Source organism: Diadema setosum, chromosome 9, assembly GCF_964275005.1.
Source record: "Diadema setosum chromosome 9, eeDiaSeto1, whole genome shotgun sequence".
Taxonomy (NCBI): Eukaryota; Metazoa; Echinodermata; class Echinoidea; order Diadematoida; family Diadematidae; genus Diadema; species Diadema setosum.
Window position 1 is genome coordinate 8692221 of NC_092693.1, and position 18413 is coordinate 8710633.

General features: G+C 39.6%; 1 protein-coding gene across 1 annotated transcript; it reads left to right on the plus strand.

Annotated features, from left to right (window-relative positions):
• The first annotated feature begins 9607 nt into the window (after positions 1–9607).
• On the plus strand, positions 9608–18186 carry LOC140233426 (15-hydroxyprostaglandin dehydrogenase [NAD(+)]-like). The gene is made up of 7 exons (XM_072313535.1): positions 9608–9700; positions 10366–10492; positions 11785–11891; positions 12558–12654; positions 15322–15398; positions 16960–17111; positions 18060–18186. Exons 1-7 carry the CDS (start codon positions 9608–9610, stop codon positions 18184–18186), a joined length of 780 nt encoding a protein of 259 aa, XP_072169636.1.
• The last annotated feature ends 227 nt before the right edge of the window (positions 18187–18413 follow it).

The following is an 18413-nucleotide window of genomic DNA, read 5'->3' on the forward strand; positions in this document are numbered from 1 at the left end:
TAGTCCAAACTGGTATTGCTGGGTAGAGAGAAATGTTTCTCTTGTTTTGTTTCTGGCGGTACCCCCTCCCCCCCCCCCCCCTTCATCCCTTGGTGAAAGTACGCAAGCGCAGATAGATGCACCCGACTCGCTGCGTTCCAGCGACGCTTAGGCCTATTACGTAACTTTGGAACTTTTGGTGGAAAGAAAACCACCGATCTCAGTAGCGTTGAGAGCAGTTGGGGTCTTCTCCTCTTCTCCGTTGATCGCCTCCCTAATTCTCCGATTCTATCCATCTTCTGCATTCGGTCAGAAGATACGACTGGAGACTGCATTGACGTTCTGTGATTGTTACTAGTGAGTGATATATCTTTTCTTATAATTCTTGCGTATTCTAATCCGATATTTCTAATTTATTTATTACTCTTATCATTGACAAATCTTTCTGACAATTCCCTCAATATTTCTCTTTTCTTTAATGACTCTTATTATCGACAAATCTTGCCCATACCAATCACCTTTTTTCCGTGAAGAAGGAAATATTATTCATGTTTTAAGACCGAGACTCTTAGTGTTTCCAAGATTATAGTTACTTTTACAGTTTTCGAATCTTTTTATATGTCTGAGTGTTCAGTGCTAAGCATCCTTTAATTGGTTGACGAGTACGCTGCTGTTACCTCTCGGTTTTATTTGTTGTTCTGTTCATGAAGAAAAGGCGTTTGCTCTTCAGTATCTGCTAAGGCTGTGTTCAGGAGTTTGTCTCCCCCCCTCCCCCCCCCCCCCAAAAAAAAAGGACAATTTTTCTTAAGTGTTAATGCATTCGTGTAAACATATCTGCCTGCCTGACAGAGTAGCACATCTGAAAGTGTGTAAAATGACGCCCTGGCGCGCACCAATGTGTGTGAAGGATGCGGGCACCACTACTGGGCTGACAGCATCTTACGTGACAGACACATCTCCGACGCCCCTCCCTTCCCGGCGATCAGGGAAGCGACCTTCCCGGGTAGATCTTCCTGGCTACACGTACGCCGAGCTCATCGCGATGGCGATCCAGTCTTCTCCGAGCGGCATGATGACCATCACGGAGATACAGCAATTCATGAAGGACTCTTTCGACTGCTTCAGGACGTCATACAGCGGGTGGAGGAACAGCATTCGTCACAACCTCTCAGCCAGGGAATGCTTCTACAAGGTAGGTTCTGAAGACAAAAATCCCATGCGTTGTTATTCTTGTCATTAGTAGTTCTGTGTGTATGTAAAGCTCAGTATATTTTTTTCCTAGCTCTGTGTAGATATAGCACATTACAGTTATGCAATGTATCGCCATGTTGCAAATCACACATGGGGGATATTCGGCTCAAAATTACGAATCGACTGTGAGATGTAATCTGAATGTTGTACCTGAGTAATCATACAAATTCCACCATTCAGGAATGCTGTCGTCAAAGTTATCATGCGTGAACCTCGTTTCATGCGTGACATATCAAAAAGGGGTGTAATCTGCATGACCCGCAGATTCTACACTAGACTCTTTCTAGGGAAGGCATATAGGGCTAAGTAGTTGGAAGTCTGACTGATTTAGTCATGGTTCCATCAATATCTGTATCCCTAGCAACGCATCATTGTTCTCGTTTCTCCGACACTTCCCCGCCAGGTGCCGATGGTGAAAGGCGCCTCACAGGGACGGACGCATTACTGGACGCTGAACCAGAACTGTTCCCACTGCCGCGGGGGTAACGATCTCATCCGCGTCGCTCGTCAGTGGAGATTGGGAAGGCTGATGTCGAACAGGCGGCGAACAGCCAAGAAACTCGGAACGAACATGACTCGGAACGCCGACGGCTTTGGGACGAAATCAGCCGCCAGTCCGGTGAGAATCTTGACTGTGCATTCGGATTTTTAGTGATAAACATTTTTAGCTAGTTATTCATGTTCTTACTAATCAGTATCATGTACTAGATTAAAATTAAACTTGTTCATTAACTCAATTCTGTGTTGTTGTTTTTTTCGTTTTCTGTATCTTTTGCATAATATGCACCACTGATTTTATTATTTTTATACTCATTAATGTATGTTACTAATATTGCTGCATTCTGTCAACCCATGTGTATATTGATGTGAACTTGACCTTTAATTGCATATTGCATGTCACATCAAATCATGTAAGATGGAATTTTACAGGCGACATTCGCTGTGTCGCTGTGATTGTTTTCAAGTTTGCATCTGTTTGGATGAAATAAATGTACATCTGTGAAAATGCGTCTTATTGGCCAACAATTTGCCCGATGTCATAATTATATCTTCTACGTGTAATTTTCTTTCTACGGGTACTTCAGAGATTGGACAACAACATTGCACAGACGATGGCTACAAAGAATTTCATCTCGCCCAACTTCTTGCCGCATCGACAACGGGAGGATCAGCAACTAGGTAGTCGTTCGCCTCCGCCACCGCATCTGACTCCCCGCGACAAGCCGCCGTCACCGACTTGCTCAGCCTGCTCGGACGGGGTAATCGACGACTGCGACCACTGTGTCTTACTCGATGTCGAGGAGGACCACGTCCCAGCAGCGGTCGATGACGCCGACACTGACTTCTACCCCTACCACGATGCCGGTGACAGCGCGACCACCCAGCTGGCGGAAGGACGACGCATTCTCAAGATTGGAGAAAGATTGCTGAACGCAGATGTAGCCGGCATCGTGCCAAACAGTAATGGTAAGGTTATCAATAATGGTGATAATGGTGTGAGAAATGATGGCAGGAATTTCAGTAGTACTTCTAGTACAATGATGATAACGGTGTTAACAATGATGATGATGAGGGCCCTGTAGCATTGCGGATAAGATTGTCAACATATTAATCAGGGGTCCCGATTTGGAGTCCTGTCGACCCAGGTGTATAAATTGGTACCTGACAACGCTGAGGGTAATGGCTTGTTTGTTTGTTTTTTCATTTCAATCTGAGAAGATGGCTGGATAGCCCATATTCAGCTACGCTAAGCTGGTCTTCCATGAGGTCCAGTTGGATGTGAGGTGGGACCACTTCACCGGGTTAAACACCCTGCTCTTTGCGATGAATGAATGAAGCGGGATCTTTTACGTGCATATGAGTTGTGACTCTCTCACACACGGGACCTCCATTTTATGTCCTATCCGAGGGACAGAGTGTTTTGCCTCTTGTTAGAGGGGACGGTATGATTACACACGACATTACTCAGTCTAGATTCGGGTTCGAACCCGGGTCCTTAGGATCGTGAGACAGACGCGCTACCGACTGAGCCAACTCAGCGCCCTTTGGTAGACCAATGCCAATACTGAAGAAGCTACCCTATTAAAGAATATCGTATTTTTTTATTACTATTGTTGTTGTTATTTTCATTATTATTATTATGATTATTATCATCATATTAAAAATATTATAGTCACAATACTACTAATGAACAGTGTTCTTTTATTCAAATCCAATATACCCTTGTCCATGCTGGCACTCCTTGTTCTTACGAATGTCTTGCCAGCCACGTCTTTCCATCAACCCTGTTAATCTTCGTCTACATAATTAGGACAAAAAGTTATAATCACATCATTCTGTCCTTGTCATCTTGATAACTGCAGATAGATATTCCTCGAGTCTCGACGATCTGGCAGACAACGACGACCTCCTCCAAACGGACGATTCCATCGACCTCTCCCTGTACGACGTCGACGGAGGAGGACTAGAGTCTCGTCATGGGGACACGACGTCCAACGCCGACTGGGACTCGTCATCGGGCTCGGAAAATCCACTCGACCTATCGATCCACGTGAGTTATACTCTGTACATTGTTGCATGCTGCAATAATGGTCCACAATTTCAGTGATGATTCAGACAAACACTCAGAAAGTGACTCTACGAGGTACTAATGTGAAATAAAAAGTAGGTCTTAAACTCAACCGATAGGTTAACGCACATCATGTTATAAAAAAGTAGGTTACAAAATCTAACCGTTAGGTTCAGTGTTATACAGTATATTCTGTCACGTTCATATCTATTGGTTGAAAGGCTTTCATCTTTTTGGGTTTTGCCTACCTGCCGACCAAAGGATTTGAGATAACGTATTCCCTATAAATGTTGAAACATTGAAACAAATTTTCCCCTCGCTCAAGTGCAGGAAGCCAAAACACAGGGGATTAACAAAGTCGAAATTTCGTAACTGAATGGACGGCAATGTAACCCACCATTATTGTATGACAACAAATTGTTGTGTCTTTGTTTGTTATTTTTTGTCCCAGTGTCTCTTATTTTGTTTTCGTACATTTCTTGTATCACTAGACTGTCTAGTCCACTGATACTATTTTGATGCGTACTGTGATGAAATACCTCCTATTATGCAAAAACTGTCCTAATGGTTCGCATTCATATCGTCCTCTTCAGGGTCCATACCGGGTTTCCTCCTCTCAATCTTCAAGGCATTCTTCGTGCGGCAGTGTTCAGCATGAGCACAGCCAGAAAAGTGCCGGGCTCTATCAAATGTCTCCCTCTACCGGCTGGGACTTGCTCCATCGAAGCCACTCAACCTACGAAAGGGTCATCCGCCGCAGTAGCAACTTTCAAGTCTTCAACGGATTCGAGACGTTGAACATCTCGGGTGCCAAGCCCACAGGCTACAACACCTCGTACGTAGATTACCTTCGGCAAGTGTGGGGCACATCAACACCGCATCAAGACATCTACTCGCGACGCTGGGAATATCCGAACTACGACGTCAACGCGCAGGTGCAACTCCAGAGAGGTGTAAATGGAGTCGTGGAGACCAGAACTACGAAGTCATCGATGCATTCTCCGTCCATGCGAGGAGGTAAGTGGGAAAACTGAGTTTTGTTTTAGGCATTAATCAATCAGAATATAGACAAAAAATAATGTCAGAAGGATGATACCCATTTTTCGCAGTTTGTGTATTACATTGTGTTTCATTTTCATCATTTCAGTTTTTTATGAAATTGTTATGATTACTAGAAGGTTCTACACATTATTGTATGTTCTTCTCAGTTTGTTTTGTTTTGCATATGAAACCTTATTCTCTGTTACCCTAGAAAGTGAAATATCTATGTTCTCATTGAAACATGAAATTAAATTTGAGCTGAATTGAAGAAAAATTGAATAATCTCTTCCACTCACCATGGTGTTATGCCATCTGTGAATTTCAATTATTCCTGGACATCAAACGGATGTCTTCAATAAACAGCATTAAAGCAAACTGCTACGAAATGAAGTATAATGGCAACGAAAGACAATGGTGTTAATTTGCAGCAAATTACAATTTAATCGTTATGATGTTGTGATGATTACCACTGTAAAGTTTGTTTGATTGTTAGGTTGTGGTATACTCTGTTTCAGCGGAACCAATCAAAGTATTTACCACTATGGTGTCCCTCGCTTCAGGTGCGTCGACATCCGGTGAGAAGGAGATGATGCACACGGCGGTGCCGAGCCAGTCATCGCACAACCCATCCTGTCTCATCGATAAGGAGGAACAGACTTCCCCACTTCCATCCGCCTCTCCCTACCCATCCGCAGGTTGCCTGGAAACGGACCCACGGAACAAGCCACGTCCTTACCGGTCAGCCAGGGCTGCGTTTTCCACAGCACACCGCCCCGAGCCCGATGATCCATCCATCTCGCACTGTCATTTGGAGAAGAAGCAACTTTGCGGAGAGACCGATGCTCATGTCGCGAGGTCAAAGGTCGGCGAACTGCTGAAAGCTAGCTTGGATGTTGCCTCGCATAATGAGTCCTGGTAGTGTCGTCAAACATTTTCTTGATGAGATTGGTGCTATATCAGTAATACGCAAGAAACTAAAAAGCGGGCGCAATGTGTGTGTGTGTGTGTGTGTGTGTGTGTGCTTCTTTCGGTTTTTATCGTTTCGGTGTAGATAAGCGAGAAGAAAGACCAATTCTGTATGGAACTCACATCAATCCTGGGCATCAATCATTGCCAGAATCCAGCAGAAGTATACATTTGTTGCTTTTTGTATATTATTTCGTTATGACATATGTGGCTGATTTCATTTTCTTGCCCAAAAAGACATGCAAAAGAACATTGCTGTTGTTAAAGACTTGGACGTGCAAATTTACGATTTAGCCCACTTAGTAACTAATATTCTTCGGTGTAAGTCGATAGTCAATGCATATATGCTATGTGTTTTGATGGATGTTCTTTCAGCTTTCTCTGACTTACACTCCGTTGACTGTCGGCTCTCTAGTGTTTGTGTTGATTTTTTTTTTTTTTTTTTGGGGGGGGGGGGAGTTATATACACTTGCGTTATTCTTTGCACCAACATTGAGAGAAAGAGGCCAGTAAATCAATCATTAAGATTCTGAAAGTTTTTGGTCTTATTAACTAATTTGAGAGGAGATAGAATCACAAAATTTGTTTGATGCAGTCAAAGGAGCCTGTGAAGCAGCAAGAGGAAGATGAAAGTTTTCTGCAGTAAGCTTTATTATCTATTGGCGAGTGCTATTATCTACTATTTGGAGAACATTTTTAGCTCACTTCTTATCAATACAAGTATATGGCTTCTGTTGATTTCGACACCCCGAAGCACTGAAATATACCACTCTATACTGTTTTAAAAAATACAAGAATGATTCAAGGGTATGCATGTTTTGTATAAATACTTACGAAAACAAAGACATGCATGTGAGCATTTTGAAAAAGCATGGATAAATGTCATCAACACCGCTAGTCTTCGTACTAGACAGCTTAGCTTTGAGCTTGCCACTAACTAAAGTAGAATAACGCCATTAGTCGTATTTTGGTTTGTTTTTCCGGCATGAAAAAAACATGTCAACAACACCGCTAGTCTTCGTACTAGACAGCTTAGCTTTGAGCTTGCCACTAACTAAAGTAGAATGACGTCATTAGTCGTATTTTGGTTTGTTTTTCCAGCTCTGGAGATTTTATGTGATTTTACTGTATCTTATCTATGTTCTCTTACAGTTTCTATGATGATAAAAAAAAAAGATAGGTAACTGCAAGGCCCGCCGGACAATTAATTTGGGGTACCCTTGATATCATATTCGGTAAATATTGAAGATTAACCGAATAACAGTACAAAAGCAATAATATGCGGTAGTTGTAGTATAGGTTCCTACTTTTAGAAAGGGTGTTTTCCTCTCCATTACTTTATATCCTAAAATCAATTTTGGACATCCATAATCTATATTCTTCTTATTTCAACAGCGTTTCCAGCTGTTGTGTCGTCTTAAACGTTTATAAAATCATTATACGTTTGCATTTTCTCAATTATCGTTAAAAAACTTCGGAAAGCATGTTTTAGCCTATTATACGTACACAAGCTCTAACAACTTTCTTCACTAATTTTGCTCCATACTGTTAAGTTGTCACCACACTGTGTGTATAATATAATGAAAGGAAAAGTGTAGATTAATCATCGACGTTGTTAGCATCCAAAAAGTTGATGTTCTATTCCGATCATGGATGCGTGCACAGACCTATATATGTATGAACTTATTCTAACATTGTTGTTGTTGTTTTAAAGAACGAAAGGAGAGAAAATAAAGTTCTTTAAATAGTAAAGTGTTACTTCATGAATAGAATTGTACTTGTCTGTTAATACGGTATGCTTTGCACTAAGTGTGTGCGTGTTGTTATGTGCATACAGTGTTTGAATCATGTGTTGTGTACCTGGCAGATGATTTTGGTAATTGCGATGTTTTCATGGACCTGCGACCTGTCCATGTTAGAAGGCTTGGCAGTCCTTCAGGGCCTCGTTTCAGAAGTTGATATGATAGCAACTCTTGCTGTAATGGCAAATGTCATGACAACAATAAGAATCTTCCCTTATTGGCTGTTGCTATTGGAAGTTGAAATGGGGCCCATCAGGACTCAGCAGATTAAAGACATGAATAATTCAGGAATAACTCAGAACATACATGCACATCCTGTCTTGTTCCTCTCTAACACACACACACACACGCACACACACACACACACACACAGTCATGCGCTATTTCATGCAGTATTTTCTATTGGTCCTATACACAGAAATTAAGTATTATTATGCATGATCAAACTTCGGTATGAAAAAATATGGATATGTCAAATACATCGGTCTATATAAACGTATACCGTACATACATATTGTGCATTTTTAGAATCATATACTTGTGTGTGTAGAGAGAGAGAGAGAGAGAAGGAGGGGGGGGGGGGATCCGGGGGGCGTAGGGGAGAAGAGGGCTGGGGAGCTGAAGGGGAAAAGGAGAGAAGGAGGAGAGAGAGCCTGGAGAGATAAGGGAGAGTAGAGGAAGTGGTGGTTAAGAAGCAAGTGCTTGAAGAAAACTTAATTCTTAGCAATTTGTTGTATAGCTATAAAAGAACAACTTTGATAGCTAGATTAAATCGACTTCTTTTAATTGTTGGCTCATTTAGCGAGATACGATAGAAGTTGGACATGCACGTGTTCGACGTAAAAATCGCGGGAGATGATGAAAAGTGGGTGATGGTTCAGGATAATGCCGCACCGTATACCTGCCGCAAATAACTAACCTTGTGATTTTGTAAACAAATGCCAAAGGTCAAATTGTGCCTGCTCACTCCAGTGCCAGTACTGTATACCAATAGGGATGCTAAAGGATTAAACCAGATCGAGACTGCCCTGGGAAGTTGTTGGCAGTGAGGGAGAGCTCCGCTTCTAACGTTAAGTAATTACATTTGGAAAGGTTTGTCGTCTTGCTCTCAGTGCTTGTTTGGATTGTTAATGCACATTCGATACGTTAGACAGAGTTGTATCCACGTATTTTGATTCTGGAAATTGTTATTGAACTTTTTCCTTATTGTTTTCAATGACACGAAAAGACAACGTGCGACATACGAAGCAAGAAGTGTTTTTGCCATTGTTAAGTCCCATCTGTTTATTTTGCCGTTAGTTGTCAAAACCCGTGTAATAGGCTAGAGCTATGACATATGATATGAGCATAGGGAATCAAGATGGGCCAATAAATCTGTCTCTGTGTATGCATGTTGCTTGCTACCAGGTATTGTTATGTGGGCAACATCAGTGACAATAGACTATGAAATCATATTCCAGTGCGTGCCAGTGGACCAAGAGTTTGTTCATAAAATGCTGTCAATGATAATGTATCATGTAAACTTATTTTATATCCATCTTCTTCTCTTCTTCTTCTCCTTTTTCACTCCTGAACCCCTTGAAGATTATTGCAGAAAGGGGGTGTGTGTCTGTCACAAAAGAATTGAAGTACTAAGCATGCTGCATGCTGATTGTCCTATTTATTCAGGTCTATATAAGGTGCAAGTAAAAATCTGCCAGGCTGATTTTACCTAGGTTTAGGTTTATCCATGTCATGTTGTCAATATTCAATGAAAAGTTCCTACCGATGGAGACTCTTTATCAGTTAATATCTGCTAGTAGAGAGTTCTATGTACACACGGTCCTCGGGAAGAATGGCTGCCTGTGTAGTAACTGATTGCCTGTGTTACTTAACTACAGTACATCATATCTCTTTGCGTAGAGTTTCCACCATTCACCCACGCTACTTATATTTTGACAGTTCAGCAGTCTTGGCATTTATCATCTTGACAGGTTCAACTCTCTGACTCCCCTGAAAGATGAAGATTCAGGGTGCTGTAGCACTTATCACTGGAGCCGCCCATGGCTTTGGGAGAGCTTTCTCGGAAGAGCTGTTAAAGCGGAATGCAAGAGTAAGTGCAGTTTCTTCTAGTGGTAGATGTGCCTGTTTGTTATAAAGCAAAAAGAATACAACAAGAAAAGACAACAACATTGTAATTTATAGTTAAACATCTTGAACATTTTGTGGATTAATGCTGACAAACTGAAAATTCGGTTGTCAAACATCATACTTTTGATATGTTTCTCATCTTGAACAGGGGTAGCTCCGGGAATTCTGTAAATTAGGGAGGTAGGGGTATCCTCCTCCCATGGTAGGGAGATTATTTTTTATATTTATGTTGGTCATTGTGCAATTTCATGCATACTTCTAAGGTATATTTTCTATTATTTTAAAACTCGTCGTAATTCTGGAAATGTTAAAAGAAAATAATAATCCCGTGCAGGTCCCTTCCACTTTCAAGATGATCTGATTGAAGAGGATAACAAACAAACAGCAATGCATGCATTTCCAAGTGCGTACTTAAACAGGGTTTTTTCCCCTTTGTGTGTGTCACATTTGATTGATTTCAGTAGATCTTTTGTCGAAAGATCTTTTTTTATTAAATTATAGCTCAATAACAAAGAAAACATGGGGAAAAAACTACCCTTTCTTACCCTTCATCATTATTAAACTTACCCAAGCAAAGCAAAGTGTGAAGTATTTCAGAATAGTCGTTCACATTCTTACTTTATCCAGGGTGTTAGCATCGTTGACTTCAACGTCGCCCTGGGCCAAGCCACACAGGATGAACTGAATGAGAAGTATGGAAGAGACAAGGCCATCTTCCTTCACTGCGATGTCTCCAACAAGGAACAGCTAGAAAGTAAGGACACGCATGACCTTGGAAGCATTGTGATGTAATAATAAACACTTGAATTAACAAAATTAAGTGTTTGAATGTAGCACTTATAACAGAAGTTCTAGCTTCCAGGGCTATAGATATTACCCTCACATGTCTTTATATGTAGTTTACATACAAGTGTCAAAGGATACTTTATATAGGTGTTTATTCTGCTTTTGGTTTTGTGTCCTTTATTTTGTGGTGTTTGTGATGGGGGTTGTGCAAGAGATCGCATTGTGGACTTTTTCGTTTTTCAGGGAGATGGAGATAATATACCCCTGTGCTTGCTCTCCACTTGGGAAGTGCACATGTATGTAAAACCTTCCCCCCTTTTTGATATGCATTGGCTTCACTTTGTTAATAAAGCAAAATGAATTGTTTGCTCACCATATGGGAAGGCATAAAGTCTGGCTGAGCGTTTATGAATGAATAAAATGTGGAAAGGTTGAAGAAAAAAAACAACTAAACAAAACAAAACAAAAACTACAGCATTCAAGATTGGCTTCACAGTTACATAATATTTGCTGGCTAGCACCCCATGCATTCATGTGTGTGTGTGTGTGGGGGGGGGGGGTGGGGAGGAGGATGCCTTAATGTATTACCTGAGCTGGGACCATATTGCATGAGAAGAAGACAAGTGCGATATGGTCCCATTGAGGGCAGGGTATGTTTTGGATCCAGACAATACTGTTATCATAATGATTAATTATTCATATTACTGAGTATATTGAATAGGATACCCATAGAATTTTGTCTGAACCATCACCAATTATTCATGCAACCTGTGTTCATCAGTATACACAGTTGTGAGCACCCATGATAGCATTGGTCAAGTTCTGCAGCAAGTTATCTGACATGCAACTCTGTCAAATTTCTCACGCAATGGCATGGTTAAGTTTAGACAATCAAAAAGTTGAGTCCTAATACTGGCAAGTTGATGACTTCAGATAGCCTGCATTCATGCGAGCCAAAACAGGATGAGATATGGAATATCATGGATTCCCTGGTTTTAATAGTACAATGTTGGACAAACAGCAGATGTTCACAAATGAAGGGTAAGGTCTTGGTACTGCTGATGCATAATCTATCCAAGATGAGAAAAGGGTTGGTACCAGTGGTAGGCAGAATTTGTCATCTACCACTAAAATATTATTCAGTGATTTACTCAGTAGTATATAATTGTGAAACCAACGTCTGTGCAGCTGCTTTTAATACTTTCCGCTCGTAAGCCGATGATCATTAATCGATGCTGTGATCCACTTTTCATTTTGAAGATGCTTTTGCCAAGACCCTGGAGCACTACAAAGGCCTTGACATTGTCTGCAATAATGCCGGCATTGGAGATGAAGACAACTGGGAGAAAACGGTGGAGGTTGACCTTGTAAGTGTGTGTGGTACTCGAGTATTATGTTTGTCCAAAGTTTAAAGTCAAAGAAGTTAAACTAAAAACATCCATTTATGTCCCTATTTATGTCACGCCAAAGTCAACATACGTTCATTTTTTTAATTCACTGAAAGAGCACATGACTTACATCTTTCAAAATGCAGGGGCAATAATATTACTCTTTACATATGTCAGTAATAACTGGGAGGAATGTGTAATTTTCAGTACAAAATGAATTTGATTTTAATTCTCTTCATAATTCCTTTATACTGTTGTACTGTGACATCATGAATTGTATCTTATCCAGCAATGGCAGTACCAAAACTTTAAGAATTTATAACTTTTGAACAGATTGTCCAATTTTCCATGAACTTCACAGATATTTCTGTATTCACTCAGTCCACAAAACTGTTTTTATATATGGGTCTCATTCCTCTTGGAGAGGTGTAATCGAAAAAAAAAACTAACAACAACAAAAAAGAAAAAACAAAGTAGCCAAGTTGACCCAGATTGTGTATCATCAGACCTACTAGAATGTAGACCAGTGCAACTCTGTGTGGTTTTTATGATGCTGGATAACATATTATCAGTGTGATAAGGTACAATAATGTTATGTAATATATCTCATTATATTTCAAAATGTTCTGCCACCACCCCATGCAGGTAGCAGTGATGAGGGGGACATATCTGGCTCGTAAGTACATGGACAAAGAGAGCGGAGGCAGAGGAGGGGTGGTCATCAACATTGCATCCATGGCTGGTTAGTTGCCCTCTCACTGGGTAGTTCAGACTTGTCAGCAAAGGACATGTTCACCTTAATATACATGAGGATTGAGAGAATGCAGCATATAGTAGAACACATCAGTGAAAGTTTGAAGAAAATCGGGCTATCCGTTCAGAAGTTATGCATTTTCGAAGTTTAAATTTTGCCACTACTGGATGAAAAGACTACTACAGCTTGTAATGTCACAGGCGTAGAATGCTACAAGGAAAATATAAAGAAATTTCAACATATTTTAACTTTTCTCATATGATAAAAAACACTTGATTTGCCTCTTTGAGAAGGCAGAGGGAATAATATTACCCTTTGCATACGTCAGTAACAAGTCAAGCAAATGTGTACTTTTTTCAAAAAATGAAATTTTGTGGATTTCTCTTTATATTTCCTTTCCTTACATCGTCCTATGCATATGACATCATACACTGTAGTAGTCTCCTCATCCAGCAGTGACTGCACAAAAAACTTAAAATGTTCATAATTTTTGAATGGTTTGTCCAATTTTCCTCGAACTTTCACTGATGTGTCGTACTGATATTACTCCATTCACTCACTCCACATACTGTCATAATGTGTAGACGAATGATTTTAATCTCTGTGCTCAGAGCTTGTATGTGTACATGTACTCTTGGAATATTGTACTAGGTGTTTCAAAAAACATTTCCCACTTTTGATTCTTAATAATTCAAAAACTATATATCAAATAACACTGTCATTGATATGAGTGATAGCTGAATAATGTACAATTTGGTTGAAGGTGGTTTAAATATGAAAGCATAGATAAGTTTCATGAAATCCATGATTAATTACACAGTTAGGTTCCAGACTTTGCTCTATTTTCAACCCTCTGTACAAAATTTCACTTTGCACAGGGGTCAATGGGTGTGTATGGGAGTGTGTGGTTAACACCCTGACAATGGTCCTGAACAATGGCCAGGGTTTGAATGCTTCATTATTTATTCATGAGAAATTCCACTATCACAACTAGTCTTTATTCAGCCTCTGGCAGTATCTGTGTAAAGTCAAACGCCTGTCGATACTGTCGTTGAGTCGCGACAGTGCTCTCCCTACTTCTGAAAAACAAAATTACAACGAATACCTTCTGTTCTATCGTAAACGTGACAGGAAGTAAAGAAAATCAATTAGAGTATATATCGTCGCTGGGGTGACAAAACCTCGTATCTCAAAATTGTCAAATGTTCAGGAGAGCGAAAAAACATGGCGGCCAAAGCACTATAGTGAATGGGAAAGCCTTCTCTTTGACATGTCATGGTGGCTTCATTTTTGGAGTAAGACAGTTAGGATTTGGCCAAGACATCACTTGACCCATTATTTGACCATTAAGCTAAAAAAAAAAAATTTTGACATTTTTGAGATACGAGGTCTTGTCACCCCAGCGACGATATACACTTGTGTATATGGAGCCTTAAATAAATCTACTGTGAATCAAATCGCCCCAATGATAAATGCTGCTGTTGAACTTTTTACCAAAAATGATCTCTTTTTATCGAAAAAGCAAAAAATTTGTCAGACTATTCAATTAGTAGACAGTTGTATTAAAATGAGGAACTTTGGATCATTTATGCTTATTTATATCCCAAATTTAGTGATATGTGAAGCAAAATTTGAAAATGATTGCCAGCTGGAATGAAATGTGGTGTTTGCAAGCACTTTACCGTGCATGAATTCAGACTAGCAGTGCCCAGGGCAATCACATGAATTATTGATTGAGCATTCATGTGCAAGGGAACGCGAGACTGACGCCTAGTCAACAGGTGGTTCAGGCATGTCCATTGTTCAGGGCCATTGTCAACACACACTCACATACACATCATTGGTTCCTGTGCGAAGTTCAATTTTTGTACAGAGGGTTAAAATTTGATCAAAATCTGAAACCTTACTTCAAAATCAATCTTAGATTTAATGAAACTGATTTATGCTTTCACGTGCAAATCACCTCCAACCAAATTGTACGCTATCCAGCTATTACTCATATCAATGACAGTTTTATCGGATGAATAGTTTTTGAAATATTAATGATCAAAAGTGGGAAATGTTTTTTGAAACACCTAGTACTTGGTAGTGACATAATAATTATGTCACCTTATCAATTTATTTTTTTTTTCTTCTCGTGTGAAATCTTCAGAGCTATTTGTAATGGTGAAGAAGGTAAGTGTAATAGATAATGTCAACTCTGTTGCAACAATTATTGACTTACAGAACATTCTGCAGTTTGACCAAATTCAAAGGCTTTATTTACCATTTGCAGATGAAACAAAACCCAGCTTTAGTGCTTCAGAATAGTTCTAAAATATGAGTTAGGGATATGATCAACCAATGTAAAGATTTTTATCATTATAATCAATGTTAAGTATTGTTAGATGTACAAAATGTGAACAATAGTTATAATAAAATTGTTTCTAGACTAAACCGTCTACAGTTATGGTTTAGTGAGAAAAATTGTGATATCTCCTTCTATTTCAGGCTTTATTGCAAAATTTTCACATGGTAGGATGTGTGATGATACAACTGACCTTCATGTATGCATCAAATGTGATAACTTTACATTATTAAAATCTCTGCTCCCAGTGGTAAACAATACCTTTAATAATAATAATGATTTTGCTGTTTGTACTGTCACCTCCCAAGGTTTATTGGCAATGCCGCTTGCTCCAGCTTACACTGCTGCTAAACATGGTGTCCTTGGGTTTACAAGGAGCTATGCAGTGAGTACAAATCAATTTTATTGAGTGTTCCACACTGCAGCCATTTTGTTTCAGTTGTTAGCTCCTACCTGCAAAACATTTTAAGGGCCTTGATTGAAGAGACAAATACTCTCCGGTATTCAAATTACTGTTAAAGCCTAAACAAAGTTATTGGAGAGGCTAAAAATTCATCTTTCATCATTTGGAATTTGCTTCCAAAACACAGAAAGTGTCTACCGAGAAACTTACCCGAATGATGCAGTTTTATTTGCTAGGTGAATGAGTGGTTTTGGAGTGTTTTGAGATCAAAAAGTGTGGATTGATTTTGATTGTAGTACACAACTTTTATTTCAGAAGAGCCCTCGCTGTTAGCATTGTGGAAAGGTAGAACGTAACGCAGTGATTGATCATGCCCTTGCAATCGTAATTTCCAACAAGCTGCATACAGTTCACTCAAGTGCGAAAGATCAGTGGATATCACTGTGGCCCAATTTGTCGATTACCAATATCTAAAATCAAATATATAATCAACGATGGAGTAAGCTCTGAGATTGTGGACTTGTGGCGATCCTTTTTGGCTAATATTTTGCATTTTAATCATCACCCTACTGAAATTGTGTCATTACATTATTTCACACATTTCTTATGCATATGTCTACATTTTAGAGCAATACATCAACAGTTCTGCTTGTGTACGAGAACTATGTTTTGGCTTTGTTGGTTAATTTAGGACATAGGTACACTAAAATCTCATGGAATGTTACTCATCCAGTTAAGCTAAAATCTTAAGGCAGTTAAGTGGACAGTTACCATTTTATGTTCATTTAGACTAGAAATTTGGTAGCAAATGTTTAGTTTTGTCTCCTTAAACAAACTTTGAAACTCAACACTGAATGGTAACACATAGAACTGTGAAGTGTAGAGAAGCAGATCAGTATCATGAATCCCATAATGAAGAACATTAAAAGTAGTTTATACTGTAATTGTCACTACCATGCCAATGGATAAACAGCATCCGATCAGCTGCGAGTAATTTTCATATTGTCATATCAAGAAGAGTATTTCTGTTAGATACAATTCGACATCCCCCAGTGAAATTAGCCCTTGATGACAAATGATATCAAAGAAATGATACCAGTTCCAAGAATACATAAAATATGTAATGATTATTCATTGATGTTGATGGTGATGATGTTGAGGGCGGGGATAATGGTGATGGTGACAATGATGGTGATGATAATGATGGTGATGGTGGTGGTAATAATGGAGCTGATAGTGACAGTGATGATGGTGATGGTGATGGTGATGGAGATGATGGTGATAATGATGGTGATGGTGATGATTGTGATAATGATGGTGATGGTGATGATGGTGATAATGATGGTGATGGTGATGATTGTGATAATGATGGTGATGGTGATGATGGATGGAGGTGATGGAGGAGGTGATGATGGAGGAGGTGATGATGGTGATGATGATGGTGATGATGGTGATGATGGTGATGCTTATGATAGTGGTGATGCCCAAAGTGAGAATTAGGATGATCATAATATTTCATTGTTGACTTTTGCCCCCAACTTAGATGGCCGACAGTGTGTTCAATCACGGAAATGTCCGTCTGAACGTCATGTGTCCAAGCTTCAGTGAGACAGCCATTTTACAGGATATGAAGGACCTCATAGAAGCCAACCCCATTGCGCAAGCCATATATGGAAAGACGCTGCAAACGGTGCCGTGAGTACTTACTTGCACAACTTATTGATACCAATCTCCACTTTGATTACATGCTAATCGTGGGGGAAACTGTGGGAGACTGCATATGGGCACTTTGCTACCAGTCAGTCTTTGCTTTCTCGGGAGTTCATCTTAAATGATTGACGGTGACTGAAACTTCACAGAGACAGTAAAAATATCAGTCTCCTTCGTACCACTAGCCCATTGAGACTATCATTCATTACCTCTCATACCTCACAAAGACTTTGTAACGTTTGTTTTCACAAGCATTTAGATAAAAGGGGATATATCTTCCTTTCCACAATTATGGGTTGTGAAAAGAAACAAAAGTTGCAGGTATAAAATGATATTGAAAAAAAAAAAAATCATGTGTCCTTCAGATTAATAGACAAATTATGGGTAATATAGCTGTATCCCTTTCATTGTGGTACTTCATTTACAGGATAAGACATGGATAAGAAATGTACTGTAAGAAAAAGGGAATCAGACCAGTAAAGGGGAATGAAACCAAATTTACATGTGGATTGAGTGAATGCAGCAATGTTAGCAAATCATTTTCCATGTTATGCTGCATCAGAAAGTGTTGGCCTCTTCTCATCCAGCGTTGGCTGTACCAAAACTTTAGAAATTCATAACTTTCGAACGAATGTTGTCAGATTTTCTTCAAACTTTACTCATGTCTTAGATATTTCTGTATTCCTTCAATTTATATTTGGCTCTTGTTTGCCTTCACATGTCTAGACAATATACTTCACAACCTGCCCAAGCAGTTGTGCTGGTAACTGCTCATATGATACCCAGCAAGTATTCCTTTATGATGATGATGATGATGATGATGATGATGATGATGATGATGATGATGATGATGATGATGATGATGATAGGAATGCTGATGATGATCATGATGATGTGATTATTATTATTATTATTGTTATTGTTATTGTTCAGAGTTTCCATGGTCGCTGAAGGCTTTACACAACTGGTAGAGGATGACTCCAAGCATGGTGAGGTGATGAGGATCACACCACAGAAGGGCATTGACTTCAAAGTCTTCCGAGATTTAGCCAAGCTTTGAGCGGTATCCTGCCGGGGCTCTCGAAGTTAAGTGATTTTTTTTTTTTAGTTATAATCTCTGGCAGCAATTCAGCCAGATTGATTCTTTATACCCGATTCTTGTCAAATGAATGCATAGCACGATGCAGTGCAAGATATGTGTGATTATGTCACTGTTGATAATTGCCAGTCAAGCCAAAGGAGGTTTGCCACAATGTGCCGTTTTATGACAAAATTTCAGATGTAGCC